We start from the raw sequence: 22,574 nt of genomic DNA, 5'->3' as shown, positions 1-22,574 counted from the left end.
TCACCCCTCATCCTGTCATGCTTTTGCTAGTGCTGTTCCTCTCCTCTGAGGCAAAGCAGGGACCTCCTCACTGCCAGCAGCATTACCACCAAAGAACTCTCTGGAGTATCTATTCCAGACACTGGGGAAGGGACCCAGGAGGCAGAAAGAGAAGCTTAAGGAAACTTCTCAGTATTTGGGTTCCTATGAGAAGGCACAGGCTCCCATGACGTTCCTCAGGCTTGCCTCCTTGGTTCTATGGTTTGGGAGCTATTTTGCGGCCTGGGTTTCAAAAGGGCCAGAGAATGTGGCTGGGGTTCCAGGTGGAGTTTAGACTTCAATAGCTACAGCTTGAATAGGATGGTCCACAGGCGACAGAACCTACCTATCTAGGGCTAGAAGATTCTAAAACATCCTGCTGAGTGTCCAGGCTGCTTGCACACCTCCAGTGATGGGGAACTCACATCCTCAGTTATTCCATTTTACTGCTGGGCAGATTTTTTTGTTGTTGTTGTTGTTTTATTTGTTGCTGTTGTTTTTAAGATTTTATTTATTTGGCAGAGAGAGAGAGCACAAGTAGGGGGAGCAGCAGGCAGAGGGAGAGGAGAAGCGCTCCCCACTGAGCAGAGAGCCCGATATAGGGCTCGGTCCCAGGACCCTGATATCATGGCCTGAGCCAAAGGCAACACTTAACTGACTAAGCCACCCAGGTGCCCCTGGGCAGCTCTAACTTTAAAAGGACCTCTTGAGCTGCTTCCAGGGGCTTAGTTGTGCCCTCAAGCTCACAATGAACACATCTACATCTCCCTTCAGAAGTCTAGACAGTGAGAGCAGCCCCCAGGACGATCCTCACCTTTTAAGACAGTGGCAGCTGGTGAGCTGAGCCATGCTACGCTGTCAAGTTAGTACCCATCTGACAACTTCTTTAGAGGGAGAACACTTGTGATCTTCTCCTAGTCCTTCTCCTTCCCCTCCCGCCCCCCACAAACCCAGGAGCTTCAGGGATGGCAGACTAGGCAACTCTTTGACTTATAAGCTCTCATTAGGGTTGTTAGCAATTTGTCATTTATCCAGCACTAAGTACCTACTCTGTGTTAGGCACTGTGGATATAAAAACCAAGGAGACTTGCTTGGTCCCTTGCCCACAAAGATGCAAGACCCGGAGTTTCCAATATCGGCTCCTGTCACTATTTAGTACGGTGGTTCTCAAAGTATCGGTATCACCTGGAACTTGACAAGAAACACAAATTCTTGGACCATACCCAGATCTACAGAACCAGAAGCTCTGGGGTGGGCTCCGCAAACTGAGTTGAACAAGCCCTCCAAATGATTCTGATGCATGTGAAAGTTTGAGAACCACTGATTTAGATTCACCTGGGGAGTCTTTAAAATGAAATTAGAATTTCTGGGAGTGATGCCTGAGGCACTGGTTTTAAAAAAGAAGTGGTTTAAAGGACATTCAACAACTGTTCTCCACATCGAATGAAATCCTATTAAATGAGTGACTCTGGAGCATCACAAGCTATGACCCTGCCTTTCCCCTTTCCAAGTTTTTGCTAGGAAAGACAGTGGATAAAAGCATGTTGGGTGTTAATTAAGAAATGTGGGCTAGAAGAAAGGAAAGCTGGGTTCTAGGCCTAATTCCTCCAGAACCTGGAGAGCTTCGAGGAAGACACGTCCTTCAATATTCAAGAGAATTATTAAGAATAAAACGTACTAAGAATCTGTTCTGTGCCATGTCAGTAAGAAAATACAGAAATACAGCTAAGATCTCTCAAATTTCTTTCCCAAAGACTCCACAATGCACACCCACGGAGGAGAAATTAGGCAGAAAGCCTCTCACTTCTCTCTTTTCCAGTCCAGTAAACACAGTCAAAGTGCTGAGGATACACCATAGTCTTACCAAGGCTTCAAGTAGAAATTTTTACTAAGCAGTTTCAGATCCGGAACATGAACCAGAAACTGTCAAAAGTCTTCTTCAGGGGCACCTGGGTGGCTCAGTGGGTTTAGCTTCTGCCTTTGGTTCAGGTCACCGTCTCAGGTCCTGGGATTGAGCCCCACATCGGGCTCTCTGCTCAGCAGGGAGCCTGCTTCCCCCTCTTTCTCTGCCTTCCTCTCTGCTTACTTGTGATGTCTCGTTCTGTCAAATAAATACATAAAATCTTTAAAAAAAAAGTCTTCTTCATAAAGTAAATAATTTTTAAGTCATAGCAGAGGAACAGTAATATAATACAATACAGTACAATAGGTCAAAAATCAATCAACTAGACTGAACTATGCATGGGTGGTGAGATTTTCACCAAAACATTGTTTTCTGATCCCAGTCTCTCTCTCCTGGTTTTCCTTCCAAGACAGTCAGTCACATTTTAAGTCTTCTCATAGTTGTGTGCTACAAGTAGAGGGAGGCTGATGAAGTGAAAGATTCATCTCCCCTCCCATTCCCACTGCTTTATGGTTCTCAGCATCTGGTCCCCTGGAGGAATGAAAATGGAATCCTAAGGAGGGGCACCTGGGTGGCTCAACTGGTTAAGCCTCCAACTCTTCATTTTGGCTTAGGTCAGGGTCCCAGGGCTGTGAGATCGAGCCCCACATCAGGTTCCATGAGCCTGCTTGAGATTCTCTCTCTCTCTCTCTGCCCCTCAGCCTCACTCTTCCTCTTAAAAAAAAAAAATCCTGGGGCGCTTGGGTGGCTCAGTGGGTTAAGCCACTGCCTTCAGCTCAGGTCATGATCTCAGGGTCCTTTTGATGCAGTCTTGTCTCAATCACAGATACCCTGGCCAGATTCTGGCAGCTGCTTTGGAGCCACTCATGAAAAAGCTTCTCTATAAAACTAATGAAAAACCTATAGTGAGCCATGCACAACAGCTTTGTGCTTTTAAGTACTAACTGCTGAACCAATTCAGGGTCTTTTCCCTCTGGTTCTGGAAGCCCTTGGGAGCCAGGTGGTTGTGAGATGGCCAGCTCCACCTAGAGTCCTCAGATGGCTGCAAGCATTTGCAAACTGGCAAGGAATCTCAGCCAATTCAGGGGTTTTCTTGAAGGCCATCTTGAGTCCACTGTTATCAATTCCCCCCCAAATTTCATAGAAGCAGCTACTGAGAATGTATTTCTTCCAGGAAGCCTCCTGAAGGGTAGGATTCGAATGTTCCCAAAGCTCACAGACATGTTTTTTGAATTTTACTTTCTTTTTTAAAATGTCGTTATTCAACCCAAGAGAACGCATCTGCTAACTATGCAGAATGCTGCTTAACTGCTCGATTCCACTCTGTGGAAGACACTTTTTAAAGGTGTGGATTATTTACCGTTAGGGTTGAGATGTGGTAACCTACCTCTGCAGATGTGCAGATGCTTTCCCTCTGGTCGGTTAGGGCATCAAAGGCCAATGTTAGGAAGCTGCATGAAGTTACTTCAAAATGTATCGTAAATAAAAAACAATTTCCTGTGGCTGAAAGAACCTCCCTTAGAGAAATGTTGATTTATGACCCTTCTCTCCCCCTAAATAGGAGAAAATAATTAAACCCTCTTCTCTTATGCCTCAGTCTTAGGAGGACAAAATAATGAAAGAAAAGCCTCTTTAAAAAAAGGGGGACTGAAGAAAAAACAGGTTCTGCTCTCATGAGCAGGGACAGCAGGGACCCCATACAAATCCAAGCCCTGGGCATAGCCTGGAGCTGGCATAGCTGACCAAAGGTAAAGGGTGATAGCCAGAAATTCAACTTCGTCCTTAGCCCTCCCCAGGACAGGAAAGCTGGTGACCTGCAGAACATAACTGAGACGGAACATACACAGTCACAATAATCCCACCCATTCAAAGGAAAGCATACCTGGATCCAAGAATACTGGAGTCAGGGGTGAGGAAATAAAGGGATAGGTGATTAGGACCATTTTTACCTTTTTTCCTTGGTACACAATAAATGAGCTTCCTTGCTTTCACTGGAAAAAAGTGCTTAGAATTAAGGCGCACTTAATTTAGCTGAAGCACGCAGGCAGGCTTGGGAGAAGGGAAATAAGCTACATAATAGTGATTTTTAGCTAACAGAAGACATCTGAAGGTCTGCCCATATCAGGATGTTAGTTTTAGGTGGAAAACTCTTGGAAGGCACAGAATATATTTGTAGCACCATGGCTCGTGCAATTAGTATGTGTTTGAAGAAGAAGGACCAAACCTCCAGGGCAAAAATGCTGACCTGCTCTGGCCAATACCTTCAGCCACTATTATCTCCAGAGACCACTGGAGTGTCAGGCAACCACTCAAATTACATGACAAAGCCACAAGCCCCCAAAACCCTGCATCCTGAGATATTGCTGGCTGCCATTCCCCCCCCCCACCCCCGATGCTGTAGGTAGGTAATAAAATACGCCATACTTGTGCCTCAATCCAAATTACTTCTTAAAGGAATGGGATAAAGTCATGCTTTCTACTTAATTCAAGATGTTCAAACACAATACACAGAGCAAAAAATTCTCCTGGATCCTGAACTCTGCTTTTGCCTTAAACCCACATGTTAAATACATGATACTTCTCGGTCTTTTAATATGTTTGAGAGAACAGAAATCTGAAACAGCAAAGGCCATAGCACAATATTTATTGGGATTATTTACCAAGTAAGTCATACACATCCAACATCAATGAATGGAAATAAGACTAATTAATTAAAAGAAAAAAAAAAAGCAAGGCTTCCACTGGGGTCCTTCAAGAAAGTCAAAAACTTCTTGGTTACTGTATCTTTAACAAACGGAATGACCAAACTAATGAAGTCAGATGTATCACAGTCAAATCCTAAATGCAACATTGCCAACATGTTTTTCTACTCAAAGGCAAACAATAAGCAAAGGTTCATAACTTTGTAATTATTGTTTCTTGGTTTCTGTTCTCAAATGCCACAGAAGGATGTGTGATAAAAGGAAGCAAAGCACCTAGTCTCAGCAGTCTTCTTAAAAACCTTGAATTTGCTTTCCCAGTATCAATATAAATATTTAGATTTCCCCATTGGATGATTTTTTTCACTTATTTGAGTAGGAATGCTCTCAAAACCTTAGTCTTTACTCTTGCTTCATACTGCAGTTGTTTGATTAAACCACCAGTAACGTTCCTCTGTACTGGCTGGACTAAATCACTAGGTAAGAATTCATTACAATATCTTCTAAGAAACCAAGATAATCTCAATACAAATTTTCATGGCTAATATGTTACAGTACTTACAGATACTTTGTTTCCTAATGGTTAAGTCTGTTGAAAAATGTATCATTAATAAGTGAGTCTCATAATACACACAGAAATAAATGAACCTATTATAATGTAAGAACATCCATAAATTGCACTCACTATTCCTGATGACTTTATACTTCTTGTTCTTCTTTTTTTTGTAAGTAAACTCCAGTTCAATGTATGGCTTAAATTCACAACCATGAATTAAAAGAACTGCATGCTGTACCACTTAGCCAGCCAGGTGCTCCTATTCCCAATGACTTTAAACGTAAAACCCAATTACACAAAGACAAAATTCCCTACCTGATTTAACCCTGTACACCAAATAGCATAAATGCTAAAAGTGAGAAACATTTTAATAAATCTCACATTAAGAACCTTGGAATTTACTCTGCTTTAGTAATGACAGAAAAAGATAAGGAGAAAACAAATTTCTCAGAGATTTTTTTTAAAGGAAGAATGGATTTAAGGGAAAATTCCTTTGGACTCTATAGCCTTTTTTTTTTTTTTTTTTTTTTTAAAATTCTGTACCTTTCAATGCTTCAACATGATGCCAAAAAACAATATACTAAATAAAAGTAGCCAGGAAAGAAATCAAACATTTATAAGATATATTTATTATTTTTCTGACCAAAGTGCAATGATTTTTAATCTCCTTAAACAAATAACTGAAAAAAAGTATTCAAGAAAATAAAACACAAATGGGAAATGAACCATTAGATGTTTTTACTACATACCAACCCTACATTTAGTCTAAAACACAAACAAAAACACTTTGAATGAAGCGTTACCAAAACACTAACCAAATCATTTACCATAAACCTCGTACATGCATTTCAAGGTTCCACTGCTAGGAATTTTGTTAAGATCAATTTAAATCATCAATAATGCTATATAATAGAGCACAGGAACACAGGTCATTAGATGTGATCCTTGCCCCCTACCCTCAGATTTATGTCAGAATAAAGCTGACAAATCTGCCAGGCTCTGAACCCCCAGTGACCCCATCCCAATCCCTGGAAGCAAAGAAGATGCCCTGTCACACAACTTTGTAGAAGTTGTAATAAAACAAAGCCTATTTTCTTACCTTTCTATAGGAAATGGTCAGTTATTTGATATATACTAAAACACTTCTAGGAATTCATTTCATGAGTTTACCAAACACATTTTGCAAGAACCGACTACACAAGAAGTTCCTCTGGAATTTGGTCCACAAATTCGCTTAACAGGTTGGAAATTTAAAACTTGCAAGAAAACAAGGAAGTGGGGAATCCCTAATCCTAACATGTTGTAATTATTAAAGGGATATACAGACATACTAAAAAGTTTTGCTCACAGAAGGCACAAACTATAAAAGGGATATGCTTTTTGAGTAAAAACAAAGAACTAAGCTGATACCCTTCTTTGTTTTGTGAGCACCATAGCTAAGATGAAGTTAGACCCGAATTCACTGTCTACTCCTATAACCAAAAAAAATCTAAGATAAAAAATTTAATTTGTCTTACTATATACTTTCCAGCCATTAATTGAGATGTAATTATGAAAGATTAAAATTGCCTTAAAAAGGGGTTTTAATAGCAGCTATCAAAGCAATATTCAAGCATGATTTCGAGGATGCCTTCAGGTTTAGAGTTAGCCTTCTTTGTCAAAAATCTTCACAACTTCATCAAAAACCTGCAAAGGACAAAAATAATAGTAATTTTAAAAGAAGGTATTATTAAAACACTATATGGCTAAGTTCCTGTTAAAAAGTCAATTTTTTATTAATTTTCAAGATGTATCATTTAAAAGATATTGTAATTCCTTGGTTTCATCTATTTTACCTTAGACAGTAGTAAGTAATATCATAAATATGTACAAAATTGTGAACAAGTGCATTCAATTATATTAGTATTTTTAGGACAAACAAATTTCTTGATCAATAGCAATTATTTGATAAAATGTAAACTGTTGTGGCTTATTTTTCTAGTTCTGGTTCTAAAGCACTAAGTTCCCTGATGTATCACCTCACCTCTTGGGAAGGAGTAATGGATAAAAAACACCCAACACAACCATGTGATAAACAAGGAAGGTCCAGAAAGGAAGACTCAGGGTGGGAATCAGGGCAAGAGGAGCTGGATTAAGAGACACTAAAAAGAGCTGCTGGGCACTGAGAGATCACGGATTTTTAGAGGAGAGAAGGGCTAGGTCTGGAAGCCCTGTGCCCCTGGAGCTCTGCACTCTGTGATGAAGAGATGGAAGCAGCCTGGGGCCCTTGAACTAAGAGGACTCGCCATTCACATTAGAGATTTTTAAAAATGAACGTGGTCCAAATCACAGTTCTCAAAATGCCAATTTTCTAGTGCTTGAGAAAAGAGGTTTGGAATTAATAAACCATCCACTTCTTGTGAAGAACGAGTCTGAAGTTGTAAAATCTATTTTAGATGCTATTCAAAGAAGAGGAAAAAAAAATCTCATTTTTCATTTAGTCTCCAGGGTCTTGAAAAGCAAACTAATCTGTCACATCTCTTTTTCTCCTGCCTACATACCCCTTTGCCTGCTAAATCACATTTTTTTAAAAAAGATTTTATTTATTTATTTGGCAGGCAGAGATCACAAGTAGGCAGAGAAGCAGGCAGAGAGAGAGGAGGAAGTAGGCTCCCCGCTGAGCAGAGAGCCCGATGTGGGGCTTGATCCCAGGACCCTGGGATCATGACCTGAGCCGAAAGCAGAGGCTTTAACCCACTGAGCCACCCAGGCACCCCGCTAAATCACATTTTTACTTGACTTTTCTTTTAAGGCAAGCTAGGGATACTCACTTCATCAACAGACTTAGAGGCGTCTATCTTCTTGACTTTCCCCATTTCTTCGTATAAGTCAATAATTGGCTTTGTTGACTGAAGATAGGTCTGAATTCTGCAAAAGCAGCAAATAATACAAGGTTCTACATATCCTCCCATTCTTCCCCATGTTATAGGATTGCTCAGAGCACAACCCAGATCTGACCCAACCAACCCTCTTTCTATACCCGCCATTTTATATATTTAAGCGTGCCGTTCACTGTCCCTGGGCAAACTGAGGCAGGGGTTTAACCTGGGCCTCAAGTTCCAAACTCAGCCTAAGGAGGCGATGGATAAAATCTGCAAAGTACCTCTTCTCCAAGCTCTCTCTGTTGTCATCACTTCTACCACTACTCTTTCCCCTCTCAAGGCATCGTTCGATACAGATCTAAAAAGAAAAATAATGAAAAGTCATTCCAAAAAAAAAAAAAGATCCAAATTTGCCTTTCACATTTGCCATTCTTTTAACCCGAAAAGAGAACAAAGTTTGAAGAGATTACAAAAAAAAACCCTACATTAAAACTAATTTGTCTAATTCATTAATCAACATGCAAAGTCCTTTTAAATTTAAACATGTGGTTCAATTTATATAAACTAGGTTAAATAAGTACAGAGCATAATAAGAATTCATTCATGACTCAGTTTTTCCCGTGCACTTTTTTTTAAACCGCAATAAAAAGAAGATCTGTATGTGTGTGCTTCCATCGAGGATATATTATTAACTTGTTAGGTATGAATTACATGCCTCAAACTTTGTTCCATTTTGCTTACTTTTTGATAATTCCATAAATATCCAAATATTTAAGAATCAACAAATTTGCATTTGAATAAAGTATCCCTTATTAATCGTGAATAAACATTCCTTAGTTATAAAGCTGTGGTGAACATTCTAAAGTTAACTTTGAAGAATAAGTGAAAACATATTTTTGGGGGTTGGAAAAAGAGAGTTAGATTTTTACAACAACTCAAAGGCTGCAGCAAGTCTCTCCAGCAGAGGCACATTTGCAGTTCAGCCCAAGAATAGCCAACTTCCTTCAAGGCAGTAATTTAGGTTCCCATTCTTTCGGGCTGCTGGCATTAACTTAGTGAAGTTATATTACAGCTGTCAAACAGTCAGGCCTCTTAATTAAATGATCCTGAGAAATTCATTTAGCTATTCAAAGGTATGTCTGGATATGTTACTAGAAGTACCAGGAAGAAAACGCTTTCTTGCTTTTTTCAAGATCATTTCACTCTTAGAAGATAGAAATCAAGGGGCGCCTGGGTGGCTCAGTCGTTAAGTGTCTGCCTTCGGCTCAGGTCGTGATCCCAGGGTCCTGGGATCGAGCCCCACATCAGGCTCTCTGCTCAGCGGGGAGCCTGCTTCCTCCTCTCTCTCTGCCTGCCTCTCTGCCTGCTTGTGATCTCTGTCTGTCAAATAAATAAATAAAATCTTTAAAAAAAAAAAAGATAGAAATCAAGCTATCTTTTTTTCTTTTCACATCAAGCTATCCTAGATGTTTCTTTAAAATACAAAGTTTTCCCAACTTCCCCAAAAGTCTTTTCCTAACATCCTAAGGCAATACTCTGAAAAGAGCACATACCTAAGAGGAAACAGCACAGCCTCATTACCTAACATTATTGTACAAGTCAATTCTTACTTCAAAACAAAGCAAATACTTGTTATCTTGAAAATCAAGCAAATTTTAGATCCACAGGGTTGCTGATACCAAACAGTTTTTAGTACTCCAACAGCAAGACAGCACTGTTCCATTCATCCATTTACCAGTTCGAAGTAAAACTGCTGCCCATATAAAATGCAAAGATAAGTAAAACGTCACTTTGTTTTTCCCTAATAGTTGACCATCAGTTAGTGAAAGCCCGTGTGAGCAGATGAAGGTCTTAATTACCTCATTATTACAGTCAAAAAACAGAACGAAAGACACATCTGCCTTCCCATCCATGGTCTTATTCCAACCTTGAAGGTTGTCCTGATTCCTTGGAAACCCATCAATCAAGAATTTATTCTTCTGAGCATTGGCAGCCATTGTGTGATCCATTTCCTAAAAGAAAAGGAAGATTCAGGTTCAAGAGGACATCAACAAAATGTAATTTCTTTCTTTTTTTTTTTTCAGTGTTAACATGTTTAATAAAAGTATATACTAGGTACAAAAGTAGCCTAAGTGAAGGAGTGATTAGTTTTACGAGGTTTTTTGGGGTGAAGGTATAAGGAAAGGTTTGGGGGAGCCTGGGTGGCTCAGTCATTCGTTAAGTATCTGCCTTCAGCTCAGGTCATGATCCTAGGGTCCTGGGATTGAGTCCCACATGGGGCTCTCTGCTCAGAGGGAAGCCTGCTTCTACCTCTTCCACTCCCCCTGCTTGTGTTTCCTCTCTCTCTCTGTCAAATAAATAAATAAAATCTTAAAAAAAGAAAAGAAAAGAAAAGGTTTGACTCAGGAGTGGTGTCCATTTGAGGGGATATTTGAAACAATGAAGCATAAGCAGAAATGTAAAAAAAAAAAAAAAAGCTCCTAAGGTAGATATTAATGACTACAAAATGCTGACAACACAGAAGAAATTAAAATATAAAGAGGTACAGAATTCTATTAATTTTAAATTGGCAGCCAAAAGATTAGTTGAAAAACATGGTGAAAGGGTAGAGAAGTCCTTTTTTTCAGATTTTGTTTTTTTACTTAAATTTCAATTAACTAACATACAGTGTATTATTAGTTTCAGAAGTAGAACTCAGTGATTCATCTGTATTATGTAACACCCAGGCTCATCATATCACAGGCCCTCCTTAATGTCTATCACCAAGTTACCCCATCCCCCACCCTTCTCCCCTCCAACAAAATGCAATTATTTAAGCAGGGTGGTGGAGATACAAGTGTTTCTTTTGTTACTATTATTCCTTAAATCATTAGTAAAGAGTGGAGGGTGCATAGGAAAAAAAAAAAAAAAAAAAAAAAAAAAGACTTAAAGGAAATGATCCAATGTAGTAACTTGGAGTTACAGGCAAGCAAGTATCCCTTCCCAATTTACACGCATACACACATACAATTTTTTCTCTGAAGTTTCTAAATTTTCTACAGTAAGCATTTATTACTTTCACATATATATTCACAAAGTTATAAATAGCGAAAAGAAAACAAAATAAGCAATAACCAGTACCTTTGCTCCAGCCACTAGAGGCCCTATCTTGCCTTCCCCTCCCCACTCCCAAGTCATTTTGCTGTAGGAAGAAGTATGCTGCTTCTGCAAGCATTCAGATTCTCTGCAATAATTCAAATCCAACTGCACAAAGCTTTGGACAAATATAAAGAGACTGCTAGCAAAAAGTTAATACATTTTTCACTGAAGCTAATTAAACTTTAAATGCCACTAGCTATCCCATAACACAGATAGCAGAGTTAAGAATTCAGTCAAGGAAGACAGGAAGAGCAGCACACTTCACCATCTTCCCCAAAGTTTGAGGCCAGAATGTTGAAATATGTGAACAGGAGATGCAGAAATGTAGTCTCCAAGTCCTCACCACTGCCAGCCACCACGGAGTAAGCACTGATGCACGACTCTGACCAGATCTGGAGAAGCCCCCATTCCAAAGCTAACCAACATCCAGTCCCCTCAGTGCTCAATCTCCTTGTTCCTCAAGAAGAACACGGGTTGTCTGGCCCTCTAATTCTTTCATCTGAGGGTTGGCTTTGTCCCAGCATTTGTTTCTCCAATGTTCTCCAATAATACAAAACTTTCATAGAATGTTTTTGGGCTCTGCTATAGCATTTCTACCTCAATTATGGTAGAGAAAGATTAAGGTGCATCAATATTCTACTCATGTAACATACAGTTACTCAAGGCCTATTACCAAGGAACTTGGATAGCCACATGACTCTTGGGGGCTCACGGTTCAGCAGGTAACAAATATGTGTAAAGAAATGTGCTAAGTTCTATGGGGACGTATGAAAAAACAAAGCACCAACTACCAGGAAAACAGCCTGAGAGAGAGCTTTATGAGAGGTGGCAGTGGAGATGAGTCCTAAATAATGAAGTGGCAAGCAGACAGGGATCAAGGTACTCCAGACTGAATATATAAAGGCTCAGAAATGAAAAAGCATAATAGCTTTGATAAATCTGAAGTAAGCTGAGGCAGCTGAATATTAGGACATGTATACAGAGTGCTGGGAGATAGGACTAGAAAGTCAGTAGGGGCAAGATTAATGAAGAGCTTATGCCACACTAAGGAACTGGTTTTTATTCTTGAAGCAACAGAGGACCACTAAGGAATTTTAAGCAGAATATGCTTATATCACCTTCTGGAAAAAAATCACCCTGACTGGGGTGCCTGGGTGGCTCAGTCTGTTGAGGGTTGACTCTTGATTTCAGCTCGTCATGATCTCAGGTTTGTGAGATCAAGCCCCATGATGGGCTCTGTGATTGACTCCACATGTCTCCGCACTGGGTGTGGAGCCTGCTTGAGATTCTCTAACCCCTCTCCCCTTCTCAAAAAAAAAAAAAAAAAAAAAAAAAAAGTCACCCTGACTGCACTGGCACTGTGAAGAGTGGATTAGAAGGGGACAAGCATGGATTAAAGGCAAAAAGACTCATGAGGAGGCTCTAGTGATGGTCCAGGAAAGGAAAAGAGGATCTGAACTAAGGTGACAGTGGTAATAGAGAAAAAAGACTAAGTCAAAGACAGTTAAGAGGAAGATAACTAGAAGATCCACTCACTGAACTGATTTGGCAAAGTGACGAAAGAGGTGTAAAATATAGGATGGCCCCAGATCTCTGGCTTGGGCACAGATGGTAGAACCATTAACTAGAACAGGAGACAAAGGGCGATCACATTTTAGAAGATACACTGATTCCCTGAGATACTTGTCAAATATTCAGATGGGTATCTAGTAATTAGAAGTGTAGGTCTGGAGTTCAGAAAAAAGGTGTGCGCTAGAGCTATAGATTTTAGCATTTGTTAGTATAATGAAAGCCTTGGGCATGGCTAAAAGCATCCAGCAGTAAATACATAAAAGGAGAGGAGAACCATGGATAAAATCCGGAGAACATCATCGTTTAGGAAACTTGCAAGGAGACGTAAAAAACAACAGTTGTTGAAGCAGGAAAGAATCAAGAAAAATGGTGTCATAGAGAATAAAGAAGTTTCGAAAAGACAATGAATGGAGTTACATGCTGTAAGAAAAATGACTAAAAATGTCCTCTAGATTTTATAAGGAAGATCACTGGTAACAACAGCAAGAACAGTTTCAGTGAAGATGGAAGTAGAACCTGATGACATAAGGTTGAAGAGTAGGAAGTGAAAAAGTGAAAAATGTAGACCACTTTTTCACAGTGTTTAGTGATAAAGTGGAGAAAGGGTATCAAATCTAGAGAACAGGGAGAGAAGATATATTATGGAATAGAAGCAGGTTACTCCAATCTCTGAAACAAAAGGTAAGAAAGTGTGTAAATGAGCCACTCCTCCTCCTCCTCAAGTTTCTATGGTTCCATCCAGGTGCTCATATATCTCTCTTCCACTGGATTTCAACTATTTCTTGCTGTTCTCACTCTTGCATTTCTCTTTCACCGTTTCTTATATGTGAAAATACCTGTTAACAACTCGTCTTGGGAATCTATAGTGGAGAGGTATCACATAAATGCAAGACACCTGTTTTTAAGATGGGACATATTTTGATAGCTGTTAATCTCTGTATTTCATACTAAAGATGGTGATACATTCACCACAAAAGGAAACATTAAAATGGAGAAAAACGGCAACAACGGGATGTCCAAGGGAAAAAGGAATAAAGGGAAGGAAGGATGGAAAGGAGGGAGGGAAGAAAGAAGGCTTACAAGAAAACAGAAAAGGCGGCGCCCCTGGGTGGCTCAGTGGGCTAAGCCTCTGCCTTGGGCTCAGATCATGATCTCAGGGTCCTGGGATCAAGCCCCACATCGGGCTCCCTGCTCAGCAGGGAGCCTGCTTCCTCCACTCTCTCTCTGCCTGCCTCTCTGCCTACTTGTGATCTGTCTGCCAAATGAATAAATAAAATCTTTAAAAAAAAAAAAAAGAAAAGAAAACAGAAAAGGGCAAGGAAGGGGAAAGGAAGAAGAGGAGGGGAAGGAAAAAAGGAAGAGAAAATAGAAATGGAAGTGAGACACCGTCTGCGTGTTGGGGAAGGATCAAGGACACACATATGGATGTGAAGCTAAGCTAGCTGATCCTAGATCAAGGTAGAGAATGTTTGCTACTGTCCAATTTCTTTCCAGGGGACAGCAGAATGTCCAATACTACCATTCTCAAACAGCATGACCACCTACCACAAGCAAGATACTTAGTACTCTCATTTTTTTTCCATTACTCAAAGGAAAGGCAGATTTAGTTTCTTATTTCATTGCTGGTTTAAACAGGTTGGCATTCACACTCCTTACCCTCTTTAACAAACTGATGGTTATCTCAACTGGCACAATCTTTCCATCTTTAATGTACTTTTCAATGAGTTCACCATACTGTGAATCTGGGTTCTTCCTTTCATCACGAAGAAGTTCTCCTGCAGAAAGGTGTGTATAACCATATTTCTGAAAGAAACAACACACAGGAAAAAAAAAAAATCAGAATACTTTCAACCCAGGGGCACCTGGATGGCTCAGTAGGTTGAGCATCCAACTCTTGATTTCAGCTCCGGTCATGATTTCGGATTGAGTCCCATGTCTGGCTCTGCTCTCAGTGTGGAGTCTGCTTGTCCCTCTCCCTCTGCTCCTCCCCTAGCTTGCATTCGTGCACAAGGGCTCAAGCTTGCACGCTCATTCTCTCTTTCTCAAAAATAAATAAATAAATAAATTCAACCCAGTGGTAGGACTACCAATTTTTTTCCTTCATGTTAATTTCTATAGTCTAACTTTTCCACAATAAGCTTTGATTGTATATTAAACAAATAATAAACAAATTTTAAGAGATTTCATACACTCAAATTTGCTTTAAAAACATTCTTAACCTCGTAGGGCATGGTAGCTATAATGTTCGCACACCAAGAAATCATCCTGAAATTTATGTAACTATTCAAGCCCTTAACATTTCACTGTAATCCTTCAGAAACACAATCAAAGTTTAAATGCCATTAATAATGCCCAAGAAATGCCTAACAAAAAACAAATAATTCAAGGCAAAAAAAAAAAAAAATTCACCACTGTTGGCTGTACCCCCCCTTCTATAACTATAAAATGCTTCCCTTCCTTAAATTCAACACATCTAAACTGAACTCATCAGCATTTATACTACCACTGTTCTTCTGGTCTGTTCCCTTTCTTGGTAAATAGCACAAGTCCTACCTCCTCCACAAAATTAACTTTCCTGACCACTATGGAGGTCACATAATCAAGCAGTGATTTCAAATATCACTGTCTTTCTACCTAGACCAGTACATTCCTGACCATTCTTAAAAGTCCATCTCTTCCTTCTCTAGTTGCAACTAGAGGTCTCATCTGTGAAATGGGAATACAGATACCTATTTTATAAGTTATGGTGATGACTAAATGAGATAACGTAAAGAGCCTGACGTATAGTATGAGATAAAAGTCAATTACCTCCTTGCCATTATGAAGATACTTATCTTAAATAATCTAGAAGCATTTTTATATATGTATTATATGCCATTTTAATTATATACACACACACACACACACACACACACACACCCATATACATATATACACACAGATCTGCATATGTACTCACTTTAATGGTTTTTATGGGAAGACCAATCAAGAGATGAAAGTAAAATAACAGATATGAATAGTCTATGAAAGGTCAGTAGAATAGTATTATTATGATTGTGATGATCATTATTATGTAGGACTTATAAATGATGCATTAGGTCAGGGTATAGAGTAATAGTCGAACTAAGTCATATAAGATGTTCAGTGTTGTTCTGCCACTTCCTCATGCCTGGAATGAAAAAACAATGCAGATCTAGGAAACAATTCTGAATAATGAAGAGCTTCTTCCACCACATGAACATACACATTCCCTGTTTTAAATCAAAAGAACTATAAAATCTATTTTAAAAATATTTTGGGGGCGCCTGGGTGGCTCAATCAGTTCAGTCGACAATTCTTGATTTCGGCTCTGGTTACGATCTCAGGGTCATGAGACTGAGCCCCAAACTGGGTTCCATGCTCAGCACAGAGTCTGCTTGTCCCTCTCTCTTTGTCCCTCCCCTCACTTGCTTGATCTTACTCTCTCAAATAAAATCTTTAAAAAAGTGTTTTTTAAATAAATAAGTAAATAAAAAGAATACTTAATGTTTTAGAAAAAAGTTTTTACTCTCAAATATCAGGGCACTCAGAACATATTCAATTTTCAGTTACTATAATAATCTTACCCCAAATTTTTAAGGCTCCCTAAATGGGCTTTTATCTCATCCATAGTTAAGTGTACAATAAAAATTTAATATCTTAAATTTATCTTTCATTTCAAAATTAAGATCTGAGGAAGCCCACATTCCCACCCCCCTTTTAAAGAAGAAAGTTTCAATTGCACAGTTCATAAAAACTCCAATTACCCAGATTATGGTGAGTCTTCTTTTTTTGGACTGCAGAAGCCATACCTTCTTCACCCCTTTTTCTATTTCTAAACATTGTTAGCTAAACTTGTTCTCACTGACTAAAGTAAGCTAGGTAAGGTAGTCAGCAAAGGAAAACAAATTCTAAACAGTTTATTTGCTGACTAAAATTGGGCATAAAGTTGGATGAGAATAAACAAAACCGCAGTGTCACTCATGTCTCTTAGTTACACACACCCCCTTCCATTAAAATAACCAAAAGTGTATTTAGTTTTTTAATAGGCTTTAAAAAAAACCCTCCCATCGTTTGCAGAAAATGAAAATACAAAATGCTTAATTATTTAAACTGTTATTCTTAAATTATTTCCACACGACACCATTTTAAAACGCTACTTTGATCACCAAGCATAAGGAAACTTCTGAAAGATGGGTGTAGAAAAGACTATAAAAAATGAGGCATGACCCACTTTCCCACTATTAAAATTTTCAAAAAGCATTTTGCAACTAGTGTCCATAAAATTTTATAGCAGCTCCATTTCCTACAGCTTACTTTGTTTCCTGCTTGGAAGTCTATGCTTGCTGGATATTCTCATCTGGTCTGGAGATTATAGCATATGGTAATATTGAATAAATGCAGAGACAAACAGTACTAAACAATGACAAATGCTTAGTGAAACACCAACCACACAGACTGCTCTGTACGGACTGCCTCTGCTGCATGAACAACATACATTTAGAAGCCCAGATAGTAATTTGGAAATTAGTACATATGTGTTGGTTTCCTGACACTCGAGTGCTCAAATTTGCAAGCTTTATGTTGCATTAAAGTGGGTTTTGGCCTATCACTTTTTTAAAAGAGAAACTAGTTGTAAACTGTAGAGGTATACAAATGGTGTTTTTAAAAATAATTACACACAGTTTGTCAAAAAGAGAGAAAACAACCTTATATGCAGTGTCTAAGGAAACATGGAATTTAAGTAAATGTAACAGAAATCCATACATGTGTCTTCCTATTTCTCATCCACATTCCATTTTTTAAAATCCTCTATTTACTGCTTTTTTATACTATATTTTTCTCAAGGATTTTGCTGAAGCTTTCCTCTTACCATAGAGTTTCTATAACAAAAAAGCAACTATCACTTACACACTAGCTACTATGGTATTTTAGTAACAGCTAGACTTCAAGGAGCACGGTTTTAAAGCATTCTGTTGTCATTAAGTAGTTACTGATGCCAATTTTGAGGAAAGCAAAAATGGCTATTTCCCTGGCTTAACCGAAACTTTTTCACATTCTCTGAAATTTCCTAGCAATTAAAATCTAGTGGGTCACTAACTACAATCTTAAGAACATCATTCAAAACCACAGTAGGTTATAAACACTATAAACTAAAATAGATACAATTACAAGCTACTATTCAACTAAAAATAGTTTTCTAGTGACAAATGTATAAACTCAATTCATTTAGAGTAACGGTCTAAGCTTTTTACTTTCATTTTCTCCTTTAAGAAATTGAAAAAACAACTCAATAAATTCTTATAAACCACATACTAAGATTTGGAGGGAGAAAAAAAAAGCACCATGTTCTCAATAAGGACAGAATGGCACTTTATTTTCTTAGGTGAATGTTGAAATTTTACAGTATCAAATCTTTAATCATCTTGATGGACTTCTTTCACCTCTTAGCAATCATCTTTCCTTCTTTCTTAATTTAGGGAACGTGGTTCTATGTGGGCAAAAACAATAAAAACAATAAAAAACAAAACCACAACAATAAAAAAGAGCTCAAGGTATAACTGATGTGGGGTGCCTGGGTTGGCTTAGTCGATTAAGCATCTGCCTTCAGTTGAAGTCATGATCACAGGGCTCTGGGATGGAGCCCCACAGGGGGCCTGCTTTTTCCCTCTAGCTCTGCCTCCCCCACCTCACACCCCTCTCCTACTCATGGTCTCTCTCTCTCAAATAAATAAATAAATTCTTTAAAAAAAAAGATAAAAATGATGCATAAATGGCAAGTCCTTGGAGGCAAGAAGAGATCCAGATGCCAGACCCCTTCTCCAGTTGGTGTGGCAATTAGAAAGCACCATGGGACTGCTTCCGAGCCTCACAAGAAAGGGCATATAGCAGATATATTAGACATAAATATATTTTTAATACAACTATGCACGTTAAAATTATTGGGTGTCCTTTAAATAGTGGACACATCTATAAAGCATTTAAGACTAAGTTTATTTTGCATTCCCTAGAAGATTAGTGAACCTTAAAATCTAAGTTTTGATTATGTACTAGCAACAATGTACCTTCAGCAGAACACCCAGAAAGGCTGCAAGGACTATCCAGAGCCACCCGGACTCCACAGTCTGCTGCTTGTTGCAAACAACAGCTTTAGAGCCTACAGCCTCCCAGTAACATTTTATGTAAGCCTATCATTCATTTCAAAGGTATTTTCAATAGAACTTTTTCCAGTTACTCTAAATGAGATGTCTGATAAGGACATTCCAAGAACAGAAACTGCCAGTCTTGGGGAACTTACATTACTTTGAATATAAAAACCAACACAGTGCCAAGATGCTTACAACTGGTCATTCGTTTAAAGTTCCTTCCGGTTTCATTCACAGAGGGTTTGAAAAGGGGTCTTTCCTATAATAACCATTAAAGAAAGGTTAGCATTAAAAGGGGATTAAAAAAAAAAGTCTATCCAGTGCGAGAAAAGCTGAGCGTAATAGTTGAATTAAGTTGCTAGCAGATTTCCAATCTCATTTTTAGTGTGCCCTCACTGTATTTCCAAATGTATGCATTGCATTTCACATGCCTATTTAATTGCAAATCTACATATTAACTATAAACTATGGGAAGTTATAAACTGAGCTAAATCTTTTCTCAAGCAAAAAGCTGTAGCAGACAGATTTTAAATTAACATGAAGCATACTTCTTTTTCTAATTAAAGAGTGATATTTTAAAAGCTTATATTCTGAAAAGAGGAGGGATATAATCCATTCAACTGCATACAATTACAGCACTATTCATTTTCCTCAATGTTTTCCTCTCCATATAAGAAACCTTAATTCAGGCAATACTTGGAACTTACTTTAAATCTGTAAATATTTATTGAATGTCTATGAAGTGCCAGGTCATGTGCTGATTCAAGGAAGCTAATATAGGATGTAGTAGTGACCTGCATATATAAAGTGACCGGAGCCCTAATACTAACTAATAAGGTAATTCTTCATACTTGCACAACTTTTCCTAAGGAATTCAGTCTTTACGAGCACCGTCTGCTTGGGGAAGCAGAGGTGGTGGCAAGAAGACAGAACAATAAATAAATCTTAAAGCCAGGGGACGTTAGAAGTCACCCAACACTGTTTCCCCACCTGTGTAAGCCTGCGTGTCCCTCTAACAGCCTGTAAAAGGCTCTCAGATAACTGACGGTATGGTTACCTGATTTACATACCAAATGGCCCCTATAGCAACCATGAATTGGAATTTTCACACTCCAATTTCTTCCAGTTGGTCATTTCCAGTGTTTTTCTTTTAATTCATCTTATCCATTTCTTAATCAATCTGTATTCCCTACATTAGAAGGAGATGGAAAATGGTCAAAAGACAAGACCAGGCCCAGAAACCTCCTGGGATTCCAGGAGCTCAGAAGCAATAATTTGAAAACTTCCAACACTAATAGACAGCACAGAAGTCTTGCTAGTCTTAGAAAACACTCTCTGATCTTATTAATTGAATGATCAATTCATACAGTCACCATAGGGTCTACAAGCTAAACACTCATATCACTACCACCCAAATATTGTTGCAGGTGGCCTAAGAGCTTCAAGTTCAGTTAAGTCATTTCCTGTGAGAACACTTGGAGGACATATATCAAACCACTCAGATGAAGCCCTTCTTTCTATTTCACATTAGAAAAGAGAGGTTTTTAAAATATTAAGCAGGCCTACTTGTATCTATTATTTTTTAAAAAAAGTAACATTAAAATCAGAATATCATTACCTATGTAATATCAAAAGCAATCAAGCCACCCTAAGAGATATAACTACTTGAGAATGCAATCTGTAAAAGGCCTCATCACAAAATAACATTTTATCAGCTTAGGTTCTCCTTAAGGGGTACAATTTATTTGGATTTATAAATCCACTCTTGAATAAAACGTGCAAAGGATACCAAACTCTGAATTCAATAATACATACAAACATAGCATTTCAGCATCTGCAAAACTATCAAACTAATGGAGAAATCCACTTAGAGAAACAAAGAATTCAGCAAGAACCACAAGCACAGAAGAACTTTGCATGAAGTCATATCCTCGGAACACTGAACTCAAAGTTAAGGGATTAGTTTTAAGACTAAGCTCTGTCACAGCCCTGTGTGACACTGGAAAATTATGTAACCTTTCTTAGATCTCAGCTTCTTCATTTCTAAAACACAATTAGTACCGATACTATCAGAAATAATACCTACACTACACCATCAGCTACAGCCAAGTATTGTTATTAGCTATTACAACTCGAGGCATCTCCTTAAGAACATACTGCTAAATGCATGGTCCACACTGCTAGATTTAAGACCTACTATGAGAGCATTCACATCAGGAAAAAGTTACACAAACACATTCAGGTTACTCCTGGAGCAAAGTCCACGATAATCAGTGGCTAAACTACAATTACTGCCAATTAAGGAAAATAACTACCAAACAGGCTCAACAGCATACAAATGTACAGAAGAGGGGTGCCTGGGTGGCTCAGTGGGTAAAGCCTCTCTGCCTTTGGCTCAGGTCATGATCTCAGGGTCCTGGGATTGAGCCCTGCATCTTCCCTTCCTCTCTCTCTGCCTGCCTCTCTGCCCACTTGTAATCTCTCTCTCTCTCTCTGCCAAATCTCTCTGCTCAGCAGGGAGCCTGCTTCCCTTCCTCTCTCTCTGCCTGCCTCTCTGCCCACTTGTAATCTCTCTCTCTGCCAAATAAATAAATAAAATCTTTTTATAAATAAATAAATAAAACAAAATATTTTTAAAAAAAGTAAAAAGAAGGCGTTCTGTGCTTCTATGTTCCTGAACAGAAAGATCCAATACTGTAAATATTTTAAAATTCCACAAACAGGGATACCTGGGTAGCTCAATTGGTTAAGTGGCTACCTTTGGCTCAGGTCATGGTTCCTGCGATAGATCTAGATCGCTAGATCGGGCTCCTTGCACAGCGGGAAGCCTGCTTCTCTCACTGTCTGCCACTTCCCCAGCTTGTGCACTCCCTCTCTCCCTCTAACAAATACATAAATAAAATCTCAATAAATAAATAAATAAATAAATAAAATTCCACAAATTAATCTATGAATTTATTGCAACCTCAATCAAAAGTCAACTGGAATTAATTTTTTTTTAAATAAGGAGCAACTTTTTTATTGTTTTGTTTTTTTAAGGTTTTATTTATTTATTTGACAGAGAGAGATCACAAGCAGGCGAAGCAGGCAGAGAGAGAGGAGGAAGCAGGCTTCCCGCTGAGCAGAGAGCCTGATGCAGGGCTCGATCCCAGGACCCTGAGATCACGACCTGAGCCGAAGGCAGCGGCTTAACCCACTGAGCCACCCAGGCGCCCCTGGAATTAATCTTTTTAATGCAACAGAATGAACTGATTCTCAGGTTCATCAGACCATAAATGTGAGGAGACTAGCCAAACCTGAAAATAATCTTAACAACTACAAGTGGGAACTTGTCTTACCAGGTAGCATAAAATATTATAAAACTATAGTAATTAAAACAGTATGACACTAGTATAAAAATAGGCAAAGAGAACAATGAAACTCAACAGTCCCAAAACAGACCCAAGTGTCAGTGGGAATTCAATAAATGATAGACTTGGGACGCCTGGGTGGTTCAGTTAGTTAAGCAGCTGTCTTCAGCTCAGGTAGTGATCAGAGTCCTGGGGATCCAGACCCAGACTCCCCACTCAACAGAGAGTCTGCTTCTTCCGCTACCCCTCACCCTGCTCTCCTGTTTTGTCTCTCAAATAAACAAAAAAATCTTAAAAAAAAAAAAAAAAGATA

At 38.7% G+C, this 22,574-nt stretch overlaps 1 protein-coding gene across 2 annotated transcripts in view; it reads right to left on the bottom strand.

Moving 5' to 3' along the window:
* Positions 1-4,549: 4,549 nt before the first annotated feature.
* The window catches only part of LOC111143056 (cytidine/uridine monophosphate kinase 1), a 37,482-nt gene continuing 19,457 nt past the window's right edge, over positions 4,550-22,574 (bottom strand). Inside the window, exons 2-6 of one of the 2 annotated variants that reach the window (XM_022496496.1) lie at positions 14,404-14,550; positions 9,897-10,049; positions 8,319-8,395; positions 7,987-8,083; positions 4,550-6,862 (exon numbers count right to left, since the gene is read on the bottom strand). In XM_022496496.1, the coding sequence (XP_022352204.1) occupies positions 6,821-6,862; positions 7,987-8,083; positions 8,319-8,395; positions 9,897-10,049; positions 14,404-14,550 (516 nt within the window). In that variant the 3' untranslated portion in view covers positions 4,550-6,820. The remainder of the gene's footprint in view (positions 6,863-7,986; positions 8,084-8,318; positions 8,396-9,896; positions 10,050-14,403; positions 14,551-22,574) is intronic. The other variant, XM_022496497.1, reaches the window with a different exon arrangement.

This window comes from Enhydra lutris, unplaced genomic scaffold (genome assembly GCF_002288905.1).
Source record: "Enhydra lutris kenyoni isolate GAN:26980312 unplaced genomic scaffold, ASM228890v2 scaffoldscaffold9, whole genome shotgun sequence".
Classification (NCBI taxonomy): domain Eukaryota; kingdom Metazoa; phylum Chordata; class Mammalia; order Carnivora; family Mustelidae; genus Enhydra; species Enhydra lutris.
The sequence above is the reverse complement of the archived record's forward strand: the minus strand, read 5'-3'. Positions and strand labels throughout refer to the sequence as shown.